This window comes from Oryx dammah, unplaced genomic scaffold (genome assembly GCF_014754425.2).
Source record: "Oryx dammah isolate SB20612 unplaced genomic scaffold, SCBI_Odam_1.1 HiC_scaffold_1, whole genome shotgun sequence".
In the NCBI taxonomy this organism is placed as follows: Eukaryota; Metazoa; Chordata; class Mammalia; order Artiodactyla; family Bovidae; genus Oryx; species Oryx dammah.
Genome location: NW_024070185.1, coordinates 81,566,651 through 81,593,289, shown reverse-complemented (window position 1 = coordinate 81,593,289; position 26,639 = coordinate 81,566,651). Strand labels below are relative to the sequence as shown.

Below are 26,639 nucleotides of genomic sequence, written 5' to 3'. Positions count from 1 at the left end.
CCTCAATCTTGGGGCGAGTCTGGGGCGCGGATTGGGTCCACTCACAGCGAGTCCAACAGCTGGGCAGACGGGAATCATTAAGAAACTACACACTTCTTGGTGTCTGCTAGAAACTACAGTAGGAAGGCCTCGGTCCTTCTTGAGCGGGTGGCGGGAGCTAAGGACCGGGAGGGCGGCGCGGGCCCCAGCCCTTTAAATTCGCAGCCGCGCGGGAACTACAGCCCAACAGCCACAGGCGGGTGGGGTGGGCCGACGCAACCCCCCGCCGGCCAACGACCGCCCCTAGCCCGCCCCGTCACCGATACCTCTCCAATCAGCAACCCTCTTGTCGCTTGCCCCTGCCCGTCACCCCCACTCGTCGCCAACCTCGACAACCCGCGCAGAGGGACAGCAGGGGCGGGGCTCCCGGAGGGTGTGTCTGGGTGAGTGCCGACGTCGCGCGCTCCCCTGGAGTTTCGAACGCTGTTGGCTCCTCTAGAAGAAAAAAAAAATACAAGAGCGGCGGCCAATAGCATGGCAGAAAGGACCCGCGCGCAGGTCCGGCTCCGCCCCGGTCTGGCTAGAAAGAAGTCCACGCCCGGCCATTGGCTCGCGCGTCCTGTCACTCGCCGCTGCGGCCAGCGGGCAGGGGCCTTGCGGTGATTGGTTCCGCCCAGGCGCGAAATGTAACGCGGGAAAAACAGGAGTAGGGACCCCGGCGGCAGGTTGTTATTTTCGGGGGCTCGGCGCCGCGCGTCCAGCTTCCCTGTCATCGCAAAGGCAAGCCGTCCCTGCTTCCCGCAGCTGCAGCCTGCATTGGAGAGTACAAACAGCGGAGAGCGGGTTTGACCCAAGGGTTGGGGGTCCAGCCCTGACCGTCTGGTCCGGCCGAGCCGTTCTGTTCCTTCACTGGCCGCAGCGCAGGAGAGTTCCAGGAAACGTCCGCCTGCCATGAGCCGGCGGGACTGAGAGCCGGCAAGACTGAGAGCCAGCAACTCGGAGCAGCGCCGGCGAGCGGAGCAAGGACCAGACCCGGGCTCGGGGAGTGCGGCCCACGGCCGCCGGAGCTGCGGATCCGGGCCAGGCAATGATCCGGGGTGTGGAGGCGCAGATGGCGGACAACGCCCCTCAGCCGCCGCCCGTCATCTTCTGCCAGGACTCCCCGAAGCGGGTGCTGGTGTCGGTCATCAGGACGACCCCGATCAAGCCCACATGCGGCGGCGGAGGGGAGCCAGAGCCGCCGCCACCGCTCATCCCCACCAGCCCTGGCTTCAGCGACTTCATGGTGTACCCGTGGCGCTGGGGCGAGAACGCGCACAACGTGACGCTCAGCCCCGGAGCCTCCGGGGGCACAGCCTCGGCTGCCTTGCCTGCCGCCGCCGCCACCGCCGAGCACCTGGGGCTTCGCGGACGGGGCGCGCCGCCGCCCACCGTCTCGGCCGCCGCCGCCTCGGGAGGTGAAGACGAGGAGGAGGCGAGCAGCCCTGACAGCGGCCACCTCAAGGTAAGTGGCGCGGGCGGGCGGGGCGCGGGGCAGTCGAGGCCCGTTAACGGCGCAGTGGGGCCGGCAGCGCCCGCGGACTCGGCGGGCGGGGCGGGGCCGAGTTAAAAACGCGAGGTCTCTTTGGCTGCGGCGGGGGCGGGCGGGGGCGGGTGACAGGACGCTGACGTCACTGCCGCGCGCCAAAAATCTGGCCCCCCGACTCGGGGGCGGGACTGGACTTCAGTCATGTGACTTCGGCAGGGGATTGGGGAGGCCCAGCGGAACAGAAGCCACTGGCCAGCAGGTGCAGTGGGCGGGAACGCGGCCTGGGGGTCACGGACCGGAATGGTCAGCCGGCTTTGTCAGCCGTTCGGCCCACCGCTGAGTCCTCTCTGGCGGGAGACGGCGGGAAGGGGCTGCAGGCCTTCAACTGTTCCTCCGGGTGCAGGAAGGGAGGGGTTGCGCCGTTTCTGCTTCATCACTGCAGACACCACGACCCTGCTAAAGATGCCTTGCAGAGACGGCCGAAGAACAAGAAGGGACTTAGGGGAATCTTACTCAGCTCCCAGTTGTACTAAGTAAGCGTACAACTTTGCTAGGTTCTGAGAGCACAGTGGAATCGGACGCTGTTGTCACCGACTTCTAATTGCTTGGAAACTCAGTCTGTTTTAGAGCCGGGAAGGATTCAAACCTACAATTTACGGATCAGGCAATTGATACTTAGAGGTATTGGTGAAGGGAGCTCCCCAAGGTACACAGCTAGGTAGCAGGAATGCTGAGAGGATAGACGCGTTTTTGTGGCTCCAAGGTCTGAAGCAGGGCTTTCATGGTGGCTCAGTGGTAAAGAATCCGCCTGCTAACGCAGGAGACGCGGGTTCCATCCCTGGGAGGAAGACCCCCTGGAGAAGGAGATGGCAACACACTCCAGTACTGTTGCCGGGGAAATCCCATGAACAGCGGAGCCTGGGGGGTTCAGTCCATGGGGTCACAGTAGAGTCGGACACGAGTTAGCTACTAAACAATAACAGAAAAGTATTTGTGTAATGAGTAGTGCTGATACAAGTTTAGCATTCAAGTTCTGTAAGTTAAGTGGCTATATAAGATAAGCAGTTTGTTAAAGATAAATCACCTTGTGGATAAGTACATCTATATTGGCAAATACTGTATAAATTGAAACAAATTGGTCATCATTTTACACACAGTAGCAAAGATATTGAAACTCTTTGTTGAGCCCTGAGGAAATTGGTACACTTTGTTACTAATTGCATTGTTATTAAAGAACTGTAATTATACAGCTATATGTCTTGACACACTTCAACTCTTAAAGCTATACTTCAGTAAAAATTTGAAAGAAGTAGTAGAAATATTTATATTAGTGCTGAATTTGTGAAGTGAGCGATCACAGTTTGCTGTCTCTAAATAGCCCTTAATAAGCTGGCTGGGTATCCTAGGTATTTTTCCATATTAATATATTTAGATGTTTAGTACTTGAAAAAAACATGGTAGGTTATATAGTTGAGCAACATAAAGACATATATGCATAATTTACTTGTAGAAGATTTTGCATCTATTATTTTATTCCTGATTATAACTGAATCTAATTTTGGATTATCCAAGGAGGTTAATGTTATCATAGATAAATGAAATTCTATAGGTATGGGGGTTTTTTTTGTTTGGTTGGTTGGTTTGGATTTTTGGCCCCAAACAGTTTTATCTTCACATAAATCTTTTTTAAAAGTTCTTAATAATGCATGAGTTTGAATTTTATTTTTACTTTGTCTATTTATCAGAGGTAAAATATAGTACAAGTTAATGAAAAACATGTAAAAAGCTCTTATACATGTTACTTTTTTTTCCTCCTCACAGTCCTTCATACTATAACTGTTTAATAATTGTTAGACAAGTTGATCCTTTTATCAGTGAAGAATCCAAATACAGCTCCAAAAAATTCATTCGTTTAGCATCTCCATCCTGCTGGGGGGAAGGTCTGGAATATACTTTGTTTTAAGGAAGTTACCCAGTTTGATTTATGATCAGTACATTCTTTAGTTTTAGTCTAATTCTTTTGTTTTGCTTTTTTAAAGTACTCATAGTTCTTTTATCTCCACATGCATGAGTGAATCATAGTGGCTGAATCTGCTCACCTTTTGGGAAGGTGGAAGACAAGTGTGAGATATAGTTGGTGCCAATAGCATGCTTCCCTCTGGCCTTCTCTCCCCGCCCCCTTCTCTCAGTATTTGGATAAGAGGCAATAACGGCGATGGGTTTGAGAACATTTGTATTCATTCACTATTTGTTACCACTGCTGGGAAGGGAGGTATCTCCCTTCAGCATCTCAGTCCTTGCTTTTTTGTTTGTTGCTGCCCAATTTTTGCCTCCCCTGCCTGTGGGGAAAATATCCATCTTCTGCCAGCTTATTTTGGCCCCTCATCACAAGATTGTTTAGCACTTTTGGGATACAGTTATATATTAGCACTGTCTCTCCCCAGGTTGTAGAATACTAGGAGGGAAGGGAGCAGGTCTAATATTCCTCTGCCAAAGGATATTCCAAGCCTCCATAGCTTGTGCCCTTTACTCAGATTGCATTCATGAAGTTATTTTTCCACTGTGGAACTTGTGTAGTTTTTCTCTGCACATCCTCAGATTTACCCTTCAAGACCTGCCAGCTACCTATCCTGTTTCACCTTTCTATCACAGATCATTTTAAACATCTAGACTGTACTTAGCCTTGTAGTAGCCCATAGTCTTGTAGTAGCCAGTAGTTTTGATCACCACCATATTTAAACATAACATCGTATTAACATGTTTCATCAACACAGTAGCCACTATTTATTATTCATTGCCTTGTAGAGCAAACCACTAGACTTTGTGTTGATTGTTTTGAATTTTCTAATCAATTTACCTTGTTTATCTGATGAAAAAGGAATTAGAGAAGTCCCCAAAGTTGAGTTAACATCATATGATAAGCAGCAGAACTGATTGGAACCTTTTAGAGCTCTTACTCTTAATCCCTACATGATACTGCTTCTGTGAGTTGATTTTAGGGTTTTTTGGTTTTTTTTTTCCTTTAATACTAAGATTCAAGTAGGAAATTTCCTGGTAGTCCAGTGGTTAGGACTCTGCTTCCACTGTAGGGAGCATGGGTTTGATCCCTGGTCAACTCCTGGTGGGGGAACTAAGATCCTGTATGCTGGGTGGCTTGTCCAAAAAAGGAAAAGGAAAAATGGACTTTCTTGGTGGTCCAGTGGTTAAGAACTCGCCTGCCAATGCAAGAAACATGGGGTTCAATCCCTAGTCCAGGAAGATTCCACATGCAGCAGGGAAACTAAGCCCACGCACCACAACACTGAAGCCTGCATACTCTAGAAGAGCCTGTGCTCTGCAACAAGAGAAACCAGTGTAATAAGAAGCCCATGCACCGGCCCCTTCTTATTTCAACTAGACAAAGCCTGCATGCAGCAATGAACACCCAGTGCACCCCCCGAAAAAAGAAGATGCAAGTAGATTTATAAAATACACTATTCAAAATGGTATCTCAATTGAGGTGCTTTATGAAAATTCATGCAATCAGTCAGTCAGTTCAGTTCATTCGCTCAGTTGTGTCCCAACTGTGCGACCCCATGAATCACAGCACACCAGGCCTCCCTGTCTGTCCATCACCAACTCCCGGAGTTTACCCAAACTCATGTCCATCAAGTCAGTGATGCCATCCAGCCATCTCATCCTCTGTTGTCCCCTTTTCCTCCCGCCCCCAATCCCTCCCAGCATCAGAGTCTTTTCCAGTGAGTCAACTCTTCCCATGAGGTGGCCAAAGTATTGGAGTTTCAGCTTCAGCATCAGTCCTTCCAATGAACACCCAGGACTGATCTCCTTTAGGATGGACTGGTTGGATTTCCTTGCAGTCCAAGGGACTCTCAAGAGTCTCCTCCAGCACCACAGTTCAAAAGCATCAATTTTTCTGCCCTCAGCTTTCTTCACAGTCCAACTCTCACATCCATACATGACCACAGGAAAAACCATAGCCTTGACTAGACAGACCTTTGTTGGCAAAGTAATGTCTCTGCTTTTGAATATGCTATCTAGGTTGGTCATAACTTTCCTTCCAAGGAGTAAGCATCTTTTAATTTCATGGCTGCAATCACCATCTGCAGTGATTTTGGAGCCCCCAAAAATCAAGTCTGACACTGTTTCCACTGTTTCCCTATCTATTTCCCATGAAGTGATGGGACCAGATGCCATGATCTTCGTTTTCTGAATGTTGAGCTTTAAGCCAACTTTTTCACTCTCCTCTTTCACTCTCGTCAAGAGGCTCTTTAGTTCCTCTTCACTTCCTGCCATAAGGGTGGTATCATCTGCATATCTGAGGTTATTCATATTTCTCCCAACAATCTTGATTCCAGCTTGTGCTTCTTCCAGCCCAGTGTTTCTCATGATGTACTCTGCATATAAGTTAAATAAGCAGGGTGACAATATACAGCCTTGACATACTCCTTTTCCTATTTGAAACCAGTTTGTTGTTCCATGTCCAGTTCTAACTGTTGCTTCCTGACCTGCATATAGGTTTCTCAAGAGGCAGGTCAGGTGTTCTGGTATTCCCATCTCTTTCAGAATTTTCCACAATAGATGGATACAAATTAAGACTTGTAAAGTTGTCAAGATAAGTCAAAGTAACAGATAGCATTAGGAAGCAGATATGTGAGCCACAGGAAATTTGGATCAAATCTGAATTGTAAAAGGGAAATAAGATCTATTTACATTATCTCATAAAAAGAAGAAGGTGTACACTTCTTTCACTGAAAAGTGTTTTTCTTTTCCTTCCAGGTTGTTTGTATACTTTATTTGAATTTTGCTTTGTAAAAAATGTGTCAAGAACTTTTAGTTTTTTTAGTAATCATGTGAACATCAAGTTTGAATATAACTTTTTCTAAAGCCTAGGGAAATGTGTACATTATTCTAAGTGTCTTGAGAAATACTCAAACTTTATTAAATAACTTTTTAAAGTTATTGATGTTTAAAAATAAAACATTTATCGTGACATATTTTAGAAAACATTTTTAAATCACTACCTTCTGGTAGTATTGGGATTGTTTTAAAAATTAAAATTGCTGAGATATGCAAATATTTTTGGCAATATATTTATTTTACTTCTTTCTAGTAGCTTATTTTGCAGCAGTTGCCACATAATAGCAATAAGATACCGAGAAGGCAATGGCATCCCACTCCAGTACTCTTGCCTGGAAAATCCCATGGACAGAGGAGCCTGATGGGCTGCAGTCCATGGGGTCGCTAGGAGTCAGATGCTACTGAGCGACTTCACTTTCACTTTTCACTTTCATGCATTAGAGAAGGAAATGGCAACCCACTCCAGTGTTCTTGCCTGGAGAATCCCAGGGACAGGGAAGCCTGGTGGGCTGCCGTCTCTGGGGTCGCACAGAGTCGGACACGACTGAAGTGACTTAGCAGCAGCAGCAGCAGCAGCAATAAGATATGTTTGAGTTTCTAATTCTTTATTATTATTATTTTTGCAGATCATCAAGCATCTTGACAAGATTTGTCTCTTAAACTACAAGTATACTTAGTCACTGATGAGTTAACGCTTCATTATTGTCAAAATGTACATGGAACCATGCTTTTGTTTTTAATTGCTAAGGCTGAAATGAAAAGTGTTTTCTTAGAGTGACATTTTTGTATATATGGTTAAAAGATGCTTTTTTTTTCCCATTTATTTAGGGTATCAGATGATTACTTGCCTTGCTTAATTTTCTTAGCTAAAAGAATACACTTAGTGAAGCTTTACCTGCATATCACTGAGATGTTGGATTATGTTGCATTTTCCAGCTCTATTTCTCATTTGGAAAATGAGCATGTGGTTTATAGCTGAAGACAAGATCTTAGAGTTACTGGGAAGCAACCAAATAGTTAACTTAAACAAAAAATGTCCCCCCACTGTGAAACATGCTTGTTAATGTTTTTTTAACCAGAAACAGAAAATAATAATCGGTAATCTTAAAATTTTGATATTAAATAGTTTAGTTATTTGATACTAAATCAGTTATTTCAAATTGTAATACAGTGGATAGTATGTTTTATGTATTTAAAAAATAGTAGGGAAATGATCCTTTTTGCTGTGGCAGAGCTGAATCACTAAAGTTTTGAATTAACCTTATTTCATGTCCATTTCTTTTTTAACAGAACCAGTCACCTGTGATTTTTATGGATCATAGATGGTGTGTTTATTTTGCACTTAAAACAATATTTAAAACAATTATTCATGATACCATGAAGTGAAGTGAAGGTTGCTCAGTCATGTCCGACTCTTTGAGACCCCATGGACTACAGTCCATGGAATTCTTCAGGCCAGAATTCTGGAGTGGGTAGCCATTCCCTTCTCCAAGGAATCTTCCCAACGCAGGGATTGAACCCAGGTCTCCCACATCGCAGGCAGATTCTTTACCAGCTAAGCTATCAGGGAAGCCCCATGATACCATAACCAGCAACAATTTATACAGTTATTGTGGAGAATGGATGAGATCTTTATCCTATCAACAAATGTATATTAACAATGTACCTGAGTCAGCTTAGGCTAAACCATGCTGCAGAATACAACCTCAATATCTCAAACTCAGCCTATGCAAAGCTTGTATTATGCATCCTGTGAGGGTGCTCTTTATCCTGTTCATTCTGGGACCTAGAAGGGAATGTTCCCTACCTGGGACGTGTGAGTCTTCAGGTGGAGCAGAAAGAGAGATGGTAGAACCTTGTGATGGCTTGTAAACCTTTTGCTCAGAGGTCACACATGTAATTTCCATTCATGTTTTATTGGTCAAAGCAAAGCCATATGGCCAAGCTGGCCTCCATGGGGCTGATAGGAGGGAGGGGCAGTGAATATTTTAACAATGTTAATAATCTGCCACAGTGCTTTCTTACATTCTTTTTTCTTTTCTCACTTTTGTGGCAAAAAGGAAAAAACAAAAAATTTACCAACTTAACCATTTTAAAGTATTAACTATATGAACATTGTCATAATAGAACTCAAGAACTTTTTTATCTTGTGAAACTGAAACTATACCCATCCAGCTCCCATTTTCTCCATTCTGGATCCTGACAACCACCATTCTGCTTCTGTTTTAAGGGTTTTGAAACTCTTTAGATACCTCATATAAGTGGAATCATGTAGTATTTATCTTTTTGTGACTTAGTTCACTTGGAATAATGTCCTTAATGTTCATCCACGTTGTAGCATATGACAGAATTGCCTTTTTTAAGGCTGAATAATAAGAAAATATCACATTTCCTTTGTCCATTCATTTGTCAGTGGACATTTATGTTGCTTCCATCTCTAAGCTGTTGGGAAAATAGGTTTTAATATCTATGAATATTTAGACATGATTTATCCTATAAGATACTCATCCATATTGAGATTATGCTTTTCTTTCAAGGTGAACATTGAAGGGAATCTTGCTTATTATCAAGGTTTCAGGTGATGTTTTTAAGCTTTGGGAAGACTAGGTTTTTATATGGAAAGCAGTAAAAACATCTTCAGTTTGGATGTAGGTGTTATTTTTTATATATAACTTATACATGTAAAAATGTAACTTACCTGGGAAGAAAGCTTTTTTTTTTCCCCAAGTAAATGCTTATTGTTAGTTAGTTTTAGATACCTAGAAATGTTAAGACAGTACAGGGAGGTCCCATAAAGCGTGTACCCAGTCTCCTCTATTGCCAATATCTTACACCACTTTGATACATGTTGTGCTTAATATATTTTTATTTTGCTACACCAGGTCTCATTTGTGGCCTGTGCATCTTATTCCCTGCTGCTGCTGCTGCTAAGTCGCTTCAGTCATGTCCGACTCTGTGTGACCCCATAGACGGCAGCCCACCAGGCTCCCCTGTCTCTGGGATTCTCCAGGCAAGAACACTGGAGTGGGTTGCCATTTCCTTCTCCAGTCCAGGGATCAAATCTCGGTCCCCTGCATTGGGAGTGCAGAATTTCAGCCACTGGACCCCTAGGGAAGTCTCACATTCATTGTAATTAATGAACCAAATTGATACATTATTAACTAAAGGCCATAGTATGTTCTGAGCTTTTTAGTTTGTTTGTTTTTTTTTAATTGAGCTGACATTTACATAACATAAAATTGACCATCTTAAATTGTAATTCACTGACAGTAATTCACAAGGTTGTGAAACTACCACCTATATCAAGCTTCAAAACATTTTCATCACCCCCAAAGAAAGTTGCTTATTCAGTATTTAGCCACTCCCTTTCCCCCTCTATAGGCAGTCTCTGGAAAACACCAACTGTTTTCTGTCTGGACATCTTATAACATGGATCATACAATATGTGGGCCTTCTGAGTCTGACTTCTTTTATTTAGTATACTGTTTTCTGAGGGTCATCCACCATGTAGCATGTATGACTGTTTCTATGACTGAATAACATTCCATTGTATGTGTATATGTACATATGTGATATTGTATCACACTGTCAATCTCTTCCACAATGGCTGAACCACTTTACATTCCCACCAGCAGAAGTTTCCAGTTTCTCCACATTCATACCAAAAATCACCTTATTTCCTACTTATGTTCCTGTTTTTTTTTTTTTAGTATGATTGAGTTGATGTGAAATAATATTTTACTGTGATTTTTTTAATTAATTTTTTTCTGTTCAGGCTTTACTGAGGTATAATTAACCTCAACTGTGGTTTTGATTTGTATTTCCAAGACCTTGCTGACCATACGTATCAATATAACTGCTTTGGAGAAATGTCTATTCAAGTCCTTTGCCCTTTTTTAATTTGAATTTTCTTTCTGTTGTGCTGCAAAAGTTCTTTATATATTCTAGATACTGAAACCTATCAGATAAATGATTTGCAACTTATTGTATCCCATTCTCTAGGTTGTCTTTTCACTTTCTTGATAATGTCTTTTGACATGCAAATGTTTTTAAGTCCAGTTTGTGTATTCTTTGGTTGCTTATGCTATTGGTGCCACATCTAAGAATCCACTGCCAAATCTAAGGTCATGAATATTTATCCCTCCCCACTTTTTTTTTTGTAAGAGTTTTATACCTTTAAAGTTTCAGCTCTCACATTTTGGTGTGATGCGTTTTGAGTTAATTTTTGACATATTGTGTGAGGTACAACTTCATTCTTTTGCAGGAAGAAATCCAGTTATTTAAGAACTGTTGGTTGAAGAGCTGTTCTTTCCCCATTGAGTGTTCTTGGCACCCTTGTTGAAAATCAGTTGGCCATAGAATAAAGGTTTATTTCTTGCCTCTCAATTTCATTTCATTGGCCTGTGTCTATCCTTACACCAGTACCACACTGTCTTAATTTCCATTGCTTTGCAATAGGTTTTGTGTGAGTCCTCCTGCTTTGTTCTTTTAAAATATTGTTTTGCCTACTTGGAGCCTCTTGCAGTTCTGTGAGTAGAGAGTTGCTTTTTCTATTTCTGCAAAGACGTTTGGGATTTTAATATGGATTGCATTGAACCTGTGTATATGATCTCTTCTTTGACCCATTGGCTATTTAAGAGTGTTTAATTACCACATATTTTATGTGCTTTCCAGTTTTCTTTCTGTTAGCGGTTTATAGTTTCATTCCATGTGTGTCAGAGAAGATGCTTTGGATGATTTCAATCTTTTAAAATTTACTGATACTTGCTTTGGGCGCAACATATGGTCTGTCTTGGGAAATGCTGCATGTGCACTTGAGAAAAAATGGGTATTTCTCTGTTTTTGTGTGAAATGTTCTGCGTATGTCTGTTAGGTGTAGTTGGTTTATATGTTGTTCAAGTCTTCTATATTTTCTTGACCTGTCTAGTTGTCCTATCCATTAATTGAAAGTGAAAATCTCCAGCTATTTTTGAACTATCTCATTCTATTTTCAGTTCTGCCAGTTTTTGCTTTATACATCTTTGGCGCTCTGTTGTTAGGTATGCATGTGTTTATAACTGTTCTCTTTTTCATCCTTTCACTTTTAACCTTTTTATGTTTTTGGCTCTAAGGTGAGTTTCTTGTTGATAGCATATAGTTGGTTCATTAAAAAAAAAAATCCATTCTGCCAATCTGTGCTTTTTATTTATAGAATTTAATCAATTTACATTTAAAGTGATTACTTATAAGGAAGAACTACTCCCCTTTTGTTTTCTATATATCTTATACCTATTGTGTTTATGAATTCCTCCATTACTGCCTCCTTTTGTGTTTGAGTTTTTTGTGGTTTATCATTTTCTTTCCTTTCTTGTTTCCTTTTCTGGTATTCTTTTCATTCCTTTCTCCTTTATAGTGATGACCCTGGGAATTTTGCTTAACTTCTTAAAAATGTGAAAAAAATCTATTTTCAATTAATATCACCTTAGTTCCAATAGTGTACAAAAGTTCTGCTCCCATATATTTCTTTTTCTCTCCATTTTTGTTATTGTTGCCACAATTACACCTTATATTGTGTTCATAGTAACAAAGATGTATTATCTTTTTTAATACACTTGTCATTTGCCTTTTATATAGGACAGAAGAGAGACGTTATAAGCCCAAAGTACAATACTTCTAGCTTAGGTAGTTACTTGGTGTTGTTTATTTCTTTGTATGGCTTTGAGTTATTGTCTAGTGTCCTTTCATTTTTGCCTGAAGAATTAACTCCCTTCAGATTTATTGTAGGGCAGATCTGCTAGCAATGAACTCTTAGCGTTTATCTCGGAATGCTTAATGTCTTCGTTTTTTAACAATAGTTTTGTTGAATATAAGATTATTGTTTGATTTTTTTTCCTTTCAGCACTTTAAACATATCATCCCACTGATTTGTACAGTTTCTCCTGAGAAATCAGCTGTTTGTAGGCATGATAAAAACTGACAAAAACTGCTTCCAGAGTCTTTGTCTTTTGATTGTTTATGTCTCCCTTTGCATCTCTCTTTGTGTTTATTATAGAAGTTGATTGACCTTCTTGGGGGTTTAGACTTGTGTCTTATCAACTTTGGGAAGTTTGCAGCCATTATTTCTTTAAATATTCTTTCTGCCCTATTTTCTCTTGCCTCTGGATCTCTGATTATGTGTGTGTTGACAAGCTTAATGCTAAGGTGTCCCCCTAAATTTGTGTGTTGAGATCCTGACCCCCAAAATGATGGTGTTAGGAGATGTGGCCTTTGGGAGGTGGTTAGGTCATGGAGGTGGAGCCCTCATAAACAGATTTAAGGCCATTATGAAAGAAGCCCTGGAGAGCTCTCTTGCCTGCTTCTGCCATGTGAGCTCGCACCAAGAAGGCACTGGCTGTGAACCAGGAAGTAGTCCCTCCCCTGACCATGCCGGCACCTTAATCTTGGACTTTACAACCACGAGAACTGTGAGAAATAAATTTCTGTTGTTTATAAGTTACCCAGTGTGCAGTATTTTGTTTTAGCAGCCCAAATGGGCCCATAAGACACTTGATGTCTTACTGGTGCCTTAGGCCCTGTTCATTCTTTGTCTGTTCCTCAGACTGGATTAAAAATAGTTGACCTATTTTTAAATTTGCTGGTTCTTTCCTCCTGCCAGTTCAAATCTGCCATTAAGATTCTGGAGTGATTTTTTTCTTCATTTCGGTTATTGTATTTTTTAGTTCTAGAATTTCTATATTTAAAACATAATTTGTTTCTTTATTGACATTCTCTGTTTGTTGAAACCGAGTTCTCCTGGTTTTCTTTTGTTCTTTGTCCATGATTTCTATTACCTTTTTCAATGTATTTAAGAGTTTATTTAACTTCTTTGTCTAGTAAGCCCAAGGTCTGCTTCCTTGTAGGAAAAATTAACTCTTATGCATGGGTCATATTTTTTTTTCTTTGCATGCTTTGTGATATATTGTTGAAAACTGGGTGTTTTGAATCTTATGAAGTAGTAGCTCTGGAAATCAAATTCTCTCTCCTCAGAGTTTGTTTTAGTTGTGTACTGTGGCTGTAGTTGTTTGGCGACTTTTCTAAACTATTTTTGTAAACTCTTTGTTGCATTTGTTCTCTGAAGTCTGTTTCTTTAGCTTAAGATCAGCTCATATTTTGAGATTTTCTTGAGTGCTTGGAACCAAACAGGGGGTGGGGCAGCAGGGGGGTGGGGAGGAGAAAGAAAAATAAAGAGTTAAAAAGTAAAACCCTTTAACTTTGCAGAATGGTTCTGTGCTGTAGCTCTCCTTATATACTTAGCCAGACTGTTTACAATTCTGTTTTAACCTTCATTTCGTGCTTGTGTTGAGCCTAAAAATCAGTCAGAAGTGAAAGCTTTGCTTCTTTTCAGATCTTTTCTGAGTATGATTCCTGTGCTGGGTAAGTATGTGGCTTCCTAAATTCCTCCTTTTAGGATATGTGGGCGCTTTTCAATGCCCTAATTTACCAAAGAAATTCTCTCCCCAGCTTTTCCTCCTAGGCTTTTGGTGTGTCTGTGTGCCTTAGTTGAAATCTCTTTCCCCAGGTGGCAGTAAGTTGCTATTGGCCTTACAAGGTTTTTGAGAGATGACCTCCATGTAGCCACTTTTCTGCCCAGAGAGAGTTCTAAGTTACTTAGAGCTTCAGGTAGCCCCCAGGCTGGGGAAAACAGACAAACACAATTCTTTCAGAATATAAAGTCTTCTCTCTCGGACCAGGGGCTGGGATCCTACACTGAGAATGAAGACAACTATCTTCAAAGACCACTGAGGAGAGGGTGGGGCAAGGAGTTGTTAAATGTGCTACACAACTTTCCTACAGTTCTACATTGCCAGTTTCTTGAGTTATTGTTGGCTGAGTTGCTGTAAATTTCTGATTATTTTCTGGAGTTGTGACAAAGCTGATTTTGACAGGTTTTGCTTGATTTTTCAGTGATTTGGGGGGGTGAAACTACCTACTCTGCCATTTCACTGATGTCACTGAAGAAAGGTATTAAATGGTTATTTACAGGCATACCTTTGAGATTCTGTGGGTTTAGTCCTAGACTGCTGCAGTAAATGGAGAAGGCAATGGCACCCCACTCCAGTACTCTTGCCTGGAAAATCCCATGGGCGGAGGAGCCTGGTAGGCTGCGGTCCATGGGGTCGCTAAGAGTCAGACACAACTGAGTGACTTCACTTTCACTTTTCACTTTTATGCATTGGAGAAGGAAATGGCAACTTACTCCCGTGTTCTTGCCTGGAGAATCCCAGGGATGGGGAGCCTGGTGGGCTGCCGTCTATGGGGTCACACAGAGTCTGACACAACTGAAGCAACTTAGCAGCAGCTGCAGTAAAGCCAATACTGCAATAAAGCAAGTCACACAACGTTTTTGGTATCAGTGAATAAAAAGTTATGTTTATACTAGAGTCTCTTTAGTGTGCAATAGCATTATGTCTAAAAAAAAAATGTTTGTTGTTCAGTCGCTAAGTCATGTCTGACTCTTTGCAACCCCATGGACTGCAGCACTCCAGGCTTCCCTATCCTTCAGTATCTCCCAGAGTCTGCTCAGACTCATGTCCATTGAGTCAGTGACAACAATGACAATCCAACCATCTCATCCTCTGTTCCCCCACTTCTCCTCCTGCCTTCAATCTTTCCCAGCATCAGGGTCTTTTCCAAGGAGTCTGCTCTTTGCAGCAAGTGGCCAAAGTACTGGAGCTTCAGCTCTAGCATCAGTCCGTCCAGTGAATATTCAGGGTTGATTTCCTTTAGTATTGACTGGTTTGATCTCCTTGCTTTCCAAAAAACACTTTATGGGGGCTTCACTGGTGGTGCAGTGGTTAAAAATCCACCTGCCAATTCAGAGGGTATGGGTTTGATCTGTGGTCCAGGAGGATACCACATGCTGTGGGGCAACTAAGCCTGTGTGCCACAACTACTGAGCCTGTGCTTTAGAGCCCAGGTACTGTGACAAGAGAAACTACCACAATGAGAAGCCCACACACTGCAACTAGAAAGTAACCTCTGCTTGCCACAACTGCAGAGAGCCGGCACACAGCAATGAAGACCCAGAGCAGCCAAAAATAAAATAAAAAATAATTTAAAAAAGTTTATTTCTAAAAAATGCTAACTACTATCTGACGACACAGAGTTGCCACAAATCCTTCAATGGTAAAAAATGCAGGGTCTGCAAAGTGCTTTTCATTCCAATCCCAAAGAAAGGCAATGCCAAAGAATGCTCAAACTACCGCACAATTGCACTCATCTCACGTGCTAGTAAAGTAATGTTCAAAATTCTCCAAGCCAGGCTTCAACAGTACATGAACCCTGAACTTCCAGATGTTGAAGCTGGTTTTAGGAAAGGCAGAGGAACCAGAGATCAAATTGCCAACATCTGCTGGATCATTGGAAAAGCAAGAGAGTTCCAGAAAAAACATTTTTTTCTGCTTTATTGACTATGCCAAAGCCTTTGACTGTGTGGATCACAATAAATTGTGAAAAACTCTGAAAGAGATGGGAATACCAGACCACCTGACCTGCCTCTTGAGAAACCTATATTCAGGTCAGGAAGCAACAGCTAGAACTGGACACAGAACAACACACTGGTTCCAAATAGGAAAAGGAGTACGTCAAGGCTGTATATTGTCACCCTGCTTATTTAACTTATATGCAGAGTACATCATGAGAAACGCCGGGCTGGAATCAAGATTGCTGGGAGAAATATCAATAACCTCAGATATGCAGATGACACCACCCTTATGGCAGAAAGTGAAGAAGAACTAAAGAGCCTCTTGATGAAAGTGAAAGTGGAGAGTGAAAAAGTTGGCTTAAAGCTCAACATTCAGAAAACGAAGATCATGGCATCTGGTCCCATCACTTCATGGGAAATAGATGGAGAAACAGTGGAAACAGTGTCAGACTTGATTTTTGGGGGCTCCAAAATCACTGCAGATGGTGATTGCAGCCATGAAATTCAAAGACACTTACTCTTTGGAAGGAAAGTTATGACCAACCTAGATAGCATATTAAAAAGCAGAGACATTACTTTGCCAGCAAAGGTCCATCTAGTCAAGGCTATGGTTTTTCCAGTGGTCATGTATGGATGTGAAAGTTGGACTGTGAAGAAAGCTGAGTGCCAAAGAATTGATGCTTTTGAACTGTGGTGGTGTAGAAGACTCTTGAGAGTCCCTTGGACTGCAAGGAGGTCCAACCAGTCCATCCTAAAGGAGATCAGTCTTGGGTGTTCACTGGAAGGACTGATGCTGAAGCTGAAACTCCAATACTTTGGCCACCTCATGCAAAGAGTTGACTCATTGGAAAAGACCCTGTTGCTGGGAGGGATCGGGGGCAGGAGGAGAAGGGGACGACAGAGGATGAGATGGCTGGATGGCATCACTGACTTGATAGACATGAGTTTAGGTAAACTCTGGGAGTTGGTGATGGATAGGGAGGCCTGGCATGCTGCAATTCATGGGGTCACAAAGAGTCGGACATGACTGAGCGACTGAACTGAAACAAAGTATGCCTGGATTATGATACTATACTTTAATGAGTGGAGTCAAATAAATTATATTAATGTTTTACAAACTGTTAACAGGATGGAATCCGACGTGGTAGACCCAGAGCAGATACTGTACGGGATTTAATAAATGAAGGAGAGCATTCATCCAGCAGAATCCGTTGTAACATCTGTAATAGGGTGTTTCCACGGGAGAAATCACTCCAGGCTCACAAAAGGACTCATACAGGTAAGTTGAGCAAATTTTAGCGAATGCCAAAAGTGATACTTAAATGAAAACTGATTTGCTGTTTAGGCCTATAAATTAATTTTTTAGTTGCCTCACATTTCCTTATTGTAAAATTTTAAAAGCGGGCACTGTGTAGTCAGCTTCTCTTTTGGTGGGGAGGGATAGTTTTCTGAACATTGATACCATATGATTTCTAAAGTTGTCATGATAATTAGCGTAGCTGTCACAGGAATATTATTACTAAATTTGGTTCTATCCTATCTATCCAAATTTTACTTGATATGCCTTTGTCTGTTTGACTGTTAAAACTGATTTGTAAGTCAAATCCTAAATCACTAATAGTCAAATTTTTAAAGAATGTCTAGAGTCCTCAGTCCCATCAGGATATTTGATGTTACTATTAAATCTAAGGTGAAGTAATTTTTCAGAAATAAATGTATTGTAGGTAGTAATCCCAAGATTATCATATATCTTTATTTGTGTGAAGAAGTCATACTTGCATTTAAAATACCATACAGAGAACAAAAAGATAAAGAGGGTCTTGTTCTTGCCACAGAGAAAGTGGGTCCCTGAAGGAGCCATGTATTTCTAACAATGACATCAAAAAATTTACAGATGAGGAAACCGAGGCACGAAAGCACCCAATTACCACTGACTTATAACTTCTCATACTTTTTAGTCTATACTGGCCAATACAGTAGCATGTGTGGCCCTTGAGCACTTGAACTGTGGCTAGTCCAGACTGAGATGAGCAGTATGTATAAAATACACTTAGTATGAAAAAAAGAGAGTAAACAATGTTCTTAATAATTTTTGATAGTGATTACAAATTGAAATGATAAAATTTTAGATGTATTCAGTTAAAGTATATAGTTGTTACTTTTACCTGTTTTTTATTACTGAATGTGGCCATTAGATGTGGTTCTCATTCTATTTCTCTTGGTCAGTACTGATCTAGAATTTGTGTTTTTAACCTGTAGTCCCCTGTTTGTTCCACTATGTTTATGGTTATCACCTGTTTCTTTTTTCTTTTAGTTTTTGAAAAGATATAGTTCAATGACATGCTAGAATATAGGTGTTCTTAGCTAAATCCCTGAAAAGGGGTAAAGGTTTAATTTTGAATCATTATAAACTAAGGTGGCCAAGAGGTTTTGAATTCAGGTACCATTCAGTAAAACTATTATTTTATGCATATCTGATTCTGAGAATTTTTTTCAATCAACTTAGCCTGAAATATGGAGAAGGAAATGGCAACCCACTCCAGTATTTTTGCCTGGAGAATCCCAGGGACGGAGGAGCCTGGTGGGCTGCCATCTATGGGGTTGCATGCATGCATTGGAGAAGGAAATGGCAACCCACTCCAATATTCTTGCCTGGAGAATCTCAGGGACAGAGGAGCCTGGTGGGCTGCCGTCTATGGGGTCGCACAGAGTTGGACAGGACTGAAGTGACTTAGCAGCAGCAGCAGCCTGAAATAACCCCAACTAAGCGGTTCACAGCTATAGAGTACATGTAGCCAGTGTGGAATCAGTTGCCAAGATTCAAGATCACGTGGCATAATAAAAAGGTGCTTGAGTCCAGTACTGATCTACCACTGATCTATTGTGTGTCACCCAATACTTCTACGCCTATTACACTGTGTACCGGGGACCTGAGCCCAAGATCTCCATGCTATACTTAAGTTCTAATAGTATATGCTTTTAGAGGGTAGAAAACCTTTTCTGTTACTGTAGTCTATGTTTATTAACTTGTGTCCAACTGCTATATTCATTTAGTACATTTCTAAATAAAAAATTTAGGGAAGACTCATTACTGTTCTTTGAGTCATATTGGAAGAACCAATGTATAATTGTTGACCAAAGAATGTTTATTCAGGAAATAAGTTTAATTATGATTGAACAACAACCTTTTTGAGCACTTTGGTTAGCCTAACACTGTGCTGTGTACAGAAATTGAAATGGAGTACAAGGTGCTATTCATCTTTGTACAAGGAGAGTTCATGATACATAAACAATATAGGATACTAAGTTAGTGGGGGGGATATGTCACTTAATTATTCGGAGGTGGGGGCGGGTGGGGGTAGAAGAAGTTTCACTGGGAGCCTACAGGATTGGGAAGATTTTAATGGGCAGAAAAGATAGGGATTTCAAGGAGTAGAAGATAAGGAACTGCCTTGTGGCTAGAATGAATCTCCAGGAGGGAAGTTAAGGTAAACCTTGCTCCCGAACCCAGTAGCTATAGTACAGGTATTAGAGGGCCATTTAAAAGTCAGCAGACCGTTTTTGCTTGTTCAGGGAGAATAGTAGGGTTTGGGTGGTTTTAGAGGGTAGTTGGATGGAAAAAGCAAGTGCTCTGTGCCATCTACTCCAAAAGTGCTATACAGAGTCAGAGACCAGCGACCCGCCAGGCTTCCTTCTAGGTGGGGGGGGGGGGGGGGTGGTGGTGGTGGTGACCAGTCTGAACAGAGGAGGGTGGCAGTGGAGATGTTTTAAATAATCAGCAAGAGCTAGCGAGTTAAGATGTGGGGGGAGATATGGGATAAGCTGAGATGATAACTGCAAAGATTGTGAACCTGGGTACCTAGAAGCTCAAGGGCTAAAGAAGACATTGTGCTTCCAAGTGATTAGCTGCTTCATATTATCCAAGTGTGCCCTTCGCACTTCATCTCCAGCTCTGTAGAGGCTGTAGCATGTTTTATTATTGTTTGCAGTCATGACTTATGTAAAGGTTGATCCTCTCTCCCTGCCGCTTCCACCTCCCCACCTTACTGTCTCATAAATATAACAACATCTGTTTACTTAGGTGAGAGGCCTTATCTGTGTGACTATCCAGACTGTGGGAAAGCCTTTGTTCAAAGTGGACAGCTCAAAACCCATCAGCGTCTTCACACCGGAGAAAAACCTTTTGTTTGTTCAGAAAACGGTATGGTGTTAGAAGTTAAGTTTTTGGAATAATCAGTTGTGAGTTAAAGGTTAAAATATCTTTTGCTTGAATTTTTAGGAAGTGAAGTTTTTGATAGAGATTTTATCAAACCTCTTAAGTTAATATTTCCTTGCTAATATGTGATCCAGGCTCAATTGCTGGGAAATGATTGATCTTTAAGTCTTCTTTTTAGGTGAAAATCTTTATAAAGGGCAATTAAAAATCTATAACCAATTGTAGGCAGTAGAAAACTATTCAAGTAAATACAGCCTTTAGCGTAGGCTTTTACTTTGGTGTTAAACTTTTTAACTGTTAAACTAAAGGAAGCACATTATTGTCTAAATTTTCAGGAGGGGCAGGGGTGGGGTGGATTTTACCAGCTCAACATTGCTACTGTTGGTAATTTCTTAACATTTTCTCAAGTGTTTACTTACTGTTTTACCAGTTTCTTAATCTGTTTTTCTTATGTACATTTTTACACAGTTATATTTGAAATTGAGTACAGTTTTGTTCTGTTGCTCTGTGGTTTTCTTGATTAATAATCAGTTGTTACAAATGTAGCACATATACATAATGATTGCCTCAGTGTTAGATATTGAATATTTAATTTGCTTTTAAAATTTGCTTGTTATCAACAAACATGAGAGGCCTGTTTTCCTATTTAAAGCTTTATTTACCTTCTGGGATTTTTTTATGACAGATGCCAAGAATGAAATTCTTGGGTCAGAGATTTTGAATATTTTTATAACTTGTGCTAATAAATTACTTTCCACTGGGGTTTAATGCATTTACATTGCAATGACCAGGAGGTGGAAGAACCGTCTTCACCTTCCTCTCAGTGGCATTGATAATACCAGCTTAAGGTTATTTTTTTTTTTCTCAAGTGATAGAATGATAAATCTCATCATCTTATTTTATTTTTTTTGGATACCAGTGAAACTGAACGTTTTCCATGTCTGCTGGATATCCAGATTCTGATGAAGTGTTTCCTTCTGTGTTTTGAAGGCTGCCTAAGCAGATTCACCCATGCAAACCGCCACTGTCCGAAGCACCCTTATGCCAGGCTGAAGCGAGAGGAACCCACAGATGCTCTCAGTAAGCCCCAGGCTGTGGACAACCAGGCTGCCGCTGAGTGGTTGGCAAAGTAAGGCTCTCCCTGGAGTCTACAGCGGAACATTGCCCAGTGTGTGGGTTGAAACTGGGGACTTAGGCACTTCTCAGTTTAAGTTGCTTTTGTACACGTTTTTTAAAAATAACTTGAAATGGCACTTTATTTTTTTAAAGCATAGAATTGTTAGGAGTTTTATTTGGATCTGTGTGTGATAGAAGACTACTGTATGATATTAGGCCACAATTTTTTTTAAAGCAAGGATTTACCCCATTTGAAAATAATGGTTTTTATGTATTGTATTTCATTTGTCATTAGTACAATCCGTCTTCATTTTCTTTATATTGAATTTAGTGATGTGTTGATTATTAGAGAGAGACTAGAGGTTTTCCCAAAGTAAAATTTCCAAAAGCATCCAGTTTAATTTGTTTAATGGCAACAAAGGGACCAGTATAAAAACATTCCTGTAAGGATGTTTTGATTTAAGGAGTCATCACACACCAGCAGCAGCTGATTGTGTCATCCCTAGCTTCACTAGTCTCCTCTGCACTGAGGATAAACTCTAGAATCCCTAATTATGTTTTGTGGTTCTGCCTCCCTCTAGAACACAACTCTCTCCAGCCAACTGGGTTCCTTGTCTCTATAGCACTGTTACTGTAGTTTCTAGCCCTTTGTGCTCACTTCTCTCTTCATTTAGCCACTCTGTTCATTCTTCATTTCTTACTCAGATTAAACATCACTTCAGGAAGTTCTTCCCTAACCTACCCGGTAACCCCCAAAACAAATAAGGTTAAATGCACTTAACAGATGATTTTTATAACACATTGTATTTTCTATCTCAAAACCTCCATCTCATTTATTTGTTCAATGACTATCTTCCCTGCTGGATCATAAGCTCCACAAAGGCAGAGACTGAGTTTGTCTCAAGTACTGCACCATTTTCTTCCTCCCTCTTCCTCCTTGCTGGTCTCCACTGCCCCATTGAATCTAATTTTGCCCAAGCCAGAAACTAACTAGTTATCTTTGTCTTTACCTTATTTTTCTCCCATCTACCCAGTGATCTACCTATGGATTCTACTTCCTTAACAACTCTCAGATTCAGCCACTTAAGTCTTCTCAATCTGTACTTCATGCTGCTGCCAGAGGAGTCTTTCTAAAATGCTAATATGGTTCTCAGTATGAAGTCTAAACCCTTTATTATAGCATTCAAAGCCCTTACCTAGTCCTTGCTGACCTTGCTGACTTGTATTTTGCTGTTTTCCTTTTCTAGTTGTCCTTGAAGTCATATTGAACTTCTTGCATTTCTCTTTTTATATTTCTGAGTATTTCCAAAAGTTTTCTAGTTTGAGTATTCTGGGTTTCCTGAAATCTGGTAGTTGTTTTTTTTTTTTTTTTGGTATGTAATTTTAAAAACAGCTTTATTGAGGCATAATTGTCAAACAATAAATTGTACACGTTTAAAGTACATAATTTGATGTGTTTTGACATATGTAGATATATGTGAAACCATCACCAAAATCAAGATAGTGAGCATACCCATCACTTCCACAAGCTTCATCATGTCCCTTTGTAATCCACTGATGTAAGCCTGCATCTCCCTGCCACTGCCAGCCCCCCAAAACACTCATCTGCTTTCTCTCTGTACAGTTTGTTCACATTTTCTGGAGTTTTGTACAAATGGAATCGCCCACTATGTACTTGGTTGGCTTCTTTCAACCAGCATAATTATTTTGAGAGTCATGGTGTTGTTGAGTGTGTAAGTTCATTCCTTTTTATAGCTATGCAGTAATCTGTTGTATGGCCGTAACTCCAGTTATTTATTCATTCACCTCTTGATGGGCCTTTATGTTGGTTTTGGCTGTTACAAATAAAGCTGCTATGAACACGAATGGACATTTTTGTAGGTAATGGTACTGTGATTTAAATATGCCTTTCTTTGGTTTTCAAAAAAAGGTGGAACATTTGCATTTTCTCTTGTGAGTTATCAGTTGACTGTGCAATAGAATAATGATGGTGCTCTTAAATTCTTGAATAAGCTCCATGTGTTACCCTTATTAATCCATTTGTGCTCTTTTTGGTGGGTTTAAACTTTCTCATAATTAGCTCTATCAGAAGCCATCATCCCTCTGTGGAAAGGATAAATAGGCTTCTATGATTATTCTATTTCTATATTTTACTCTAGGCCATTTCACATGTGATCTTGAAATCAGTTTAATGAGGAAAACACAGGACTCCCAGAGCTGAGTCTGAGCTGCCATTTGTTGATTGTAGCATTCTAAGCAAGTCCTTCAGCTTCCTGAACTTGAGTTTTCCCCTCTGTTATGGAAACATGTGGAGAAGGAAATGGCAACCCACTCCAGTGTTCTTGCCTGGAGAATCCCAGGGACAGCAGAGCCTGGTGGGCTGCCGTCTATCGGGTCGCACAGAGTCGGACACGACTGTCACGACTTAGCAGCAGCAGCAGCATGGAAACGTAACATATTCACTTTGTAACTTTATAAACTGAAACACACAAAATAATACTGTAGTAAAGACCCCCTCCACTCCCCGCCCCCCCCGCCTTTTTTTTAGAAAAGTGAACATTGGAGAGTCTTACCTATACGTGTAAGTAATGTGGATGCATTTCATACAGGTACTGGGAAACACGAGAGCAGCGCACTCCTACCTTGAAAGGAAAGCTGGTTCAGAAGGCTGATCAGGAGCAGCAGGACCCGCTGGAGTATCTCCAGTCTGACGAGGAAGACGACGAGAAGAGCGGTGCGCAGCGGCGGCTCCAGGAGCAGCGGGAGCGCCTGCACGGAGCCCTCGCTCTCATCGAGCTCGCCAACCTGACGGGAGCACCACTCCGCCAGTAGCCCGAACACTGACTCTTCCACTGTACAAAAGTACTGCCCAGCATACTTAAAAAGTAGATCCTTGGGCATAAGCTAAGCACCTTATTTGCTTATCATAGGCTGCTATTCTGTAGAAATGTATGAAGAATGTCATTGCCCCAGAATATGGGGTGAGAGAGAATTGCACTTTTTTATATGGTAATAGATTTGTTGTAAAGTTTAAAATATTTTGTAAATATGGGACTTCTAGTACAGGGTAGAAAACTACGTATTGTGGGAGGCTAGATTTTGCAAGTTTAATGCATTCATTGGAAGCAGTTCTCACAGAAAGCACTTTCTGAATAAGACACTTGTATGGGGGACAAAAAAGCATGGTACATGTAGCCAAAGAAGGTTTAAATAGATTATTTATAAGATCATTTTTAACAATGTATATTAGTATGTTTAACAATACTGTAAACACTGAAGCAAGCAGAAAGTATAAGATGTGAGTAAGGTATATATTTTAAAATTGCAAAATAGTGTGCCTAATAAGACTAGAGATGGAAAACTGACTTTCAGAAGACTTTCTAACTTTGGGACTTTGGAAGAAAACAGATATTTGAAGATCTTGGTAAGATGAACAGTAGTTAAAATTTTTCAAAATTGTATTGAAATCAGTCTTATTCTATCTTTCTGAGGTTTTACAACTCACTATGATGTTTAGGTTTGAAAGCACTTGTCATCCCTAGCTTGTTAACTTGGGAACTTTTGCACATTTCATGTTTCTCATTTGCTGAAATTGAGTGATTAATCTTGCAAAGTCTAGGTAACTTGGTAATCGGTATTTTAAAAATATATTGTGGGCCCTGTAATGAGATTTGGCACTTGGATTTTTATTAATAAAAGGGACATCTACAGGGTTGTTTTGTAGTGAACCGTTTTAGATCTTTTGTTAGCAAACACTAAATTTAAATGTACTGCTTGTTTAGAATTATTAGCAAATGGAAGCCTCCTATTTATATTTTCAGTGCATAAAGCCACCTTCTTGCTTTACTTCAGAATAACATGCCAAGCTATTTTGTGTTCACTAAATTTAGCTATCAGTTAAACACTGCAGAAAATATTAGTTACTCAAATAAGTAGGCTTCCGGAATAGTTTTAACTGCAAGTGTGTTAACTTGTGTGGTGGTTTTAAATAATTATTTCCAAAATAGATGAAATTTTTAAACACCACTTTATGTACTGAAGCATGAATAGAAAAATGAAGAGCAGAGTAGTTCACCTCCTTTATGTAGGCATAAACTTCCATCATTTTACCTTGTTTTAAGCAGAAACTAAATAACATGCATAGCATGGTAATTTTATAGATTGTTTAATTGGAATAAACGTCACAATAAGGGAAATAAGGGCTCGCTAGTGCCTTTTTCTCTTTTTTTTGTATTGAAATAGTAGCCTACAGATGTAGTTTAAACATCTAAAATGTATGCTTCTTTATCTCAAAATCCCAGTGTGTTGCAGTACACAGATAGTTTAAAATATGTAGCCATGGGGAAGGGGCTGTATGTAAATGTATTGAAATGAGGCAGAAGTATGAAAGATAATAGTAACAAATAATGTGTATGATGAGGACATACTTTAAAAATGTAATTCCTCTGTACAGTAAATTACAAATCTTGAGGGATTTTTTTTTTTTTTGTAATAAGAGAATTTATATTTGTAATGGTCTAAGAATTTTTTGTAATCTGGTATATAGAATTTTAACTTGGAGCACTTATGAGCACAGACTATAGCATCTGAATTTTCTTGGTTTAGGTTTCAACATTTTTCTCTAGAATTTTTCCTCTCAAATATGACTTAAATGAACTATAAAAAGCTTCATCAGTCTTGGGAAATTTAATGAACTTACCTAAAGAAGGAAATGCAGTAGGAATTTAAAAAATACAAATACTTGCCTGTTCACACATAATAAAATTTAAGGCCTTCAAAAGTAAGAGTTTTTGTTTGTTTCTCCTGTCAGCTTTTGTCAACTATAATAGTTATATTCACAAACATTTTTTATTTGTATAATTGGAAGTTTTAAGAAATTATTACAATTATTTACTATAGAAAATATTTAAAATGTTCCTTTTTTGATATAAGCTATATATTTGGAAAAATACATTGGCATCTAAAATTTGAGGTGTGTTAAAAATGTGGTTTACATTCAAATTTTTGAAGTGTTTTATGCTTCATATGGCTAAGTTGTAGTTTGGCAGAGTTAACAGCATAAGAATCAACATGCTGTAATTTTAAAAGTTGCTTTGAATAAAAACTTACTTTAATTTACAGTTTAAAGCACATGCTCATTCTTAAACCCTTTATAATTTGTTTTCCTTTTAAAAATACAATAACCATGATATAAAAATTTAAAGATGGAAAGAAATATCACGTAGCCATACATTCTCCTGTCATTATTATGTTGGTGCATTTTCTATTTCATTCCAGTCTCAGGCATCTTTTTAGCATAGTTGGAACCATTGTGTGAATTCCTTTTCCTTACTTTAAAATTTTGGCCTTTTAGACTATGGATATTCATTTAACTTCCTCATCTGTTTTCATTATTACAGTATAAAAATACTGATGTAAAAAAAGCATCAAACTACTGCCAGCTCTATCCCAGGCTTTATATTAGGGTAATCAGGAACTGGAGTTTTATTTCACTTATATCC

At 40.3% G+C, this 26,639-nt stretch overlaps 1 protein-coding gene across 1 annotated transcript; it reads left to right on the top strand.

Annotated features, from left to right (window-relative positions):
* Positions 1 to 607: 607 nt before the first annotated feature.
* ZNF367 (zinc finger protein 367) lies at positions 608 to 26,258 on the top strand. Its single transcript, XM_040245305.1, has 5 exons — positions 608 to 1,483; positions 16,935 to 17,085; positions 19,888 to 20,007; positions 21,013 to 21,151; positions 23,748 to 26,258. Exons 1-5 carry the CDS (start codon positions 1,067 to 1,069, stop codon positions 23,968 to 23,970), a joined length of 1,050 nt encoding a protein of 349 aa, XP_040101239.1. The 5' UTR covers positions 608 to 1,066; the 3' UTR covers positions 23,971 to 26,258.
* Positions 26,259 to 26,639: the final 381 nt, after the last annotated feature.

Bases quoted from the DNA above. Each gene is read 5' to 3' on its own strand.
- ZNF367 (XM_040245305.1), top strand. From the start codon at position 1,067: ATGATCCGGGGTGTGGAGGCGCAGATGGCGGACAACGCCCCTCAGCCG. The intron at 17,086-19,887 runs GTAAGTTGAGCA...CTGTTTACTTAG, and splicing joins TCACAAAAGGACTCATACAG to GTGAGAGGCCTTATCTGTGT. The intron at 20,008-21,012 runs GTATGGTGTTAG...TGTGTTTTGAAG, and splicing joins TTTTGTTTGTTCAGAAAACG to GCTGCCTAAGCAGATTCACC.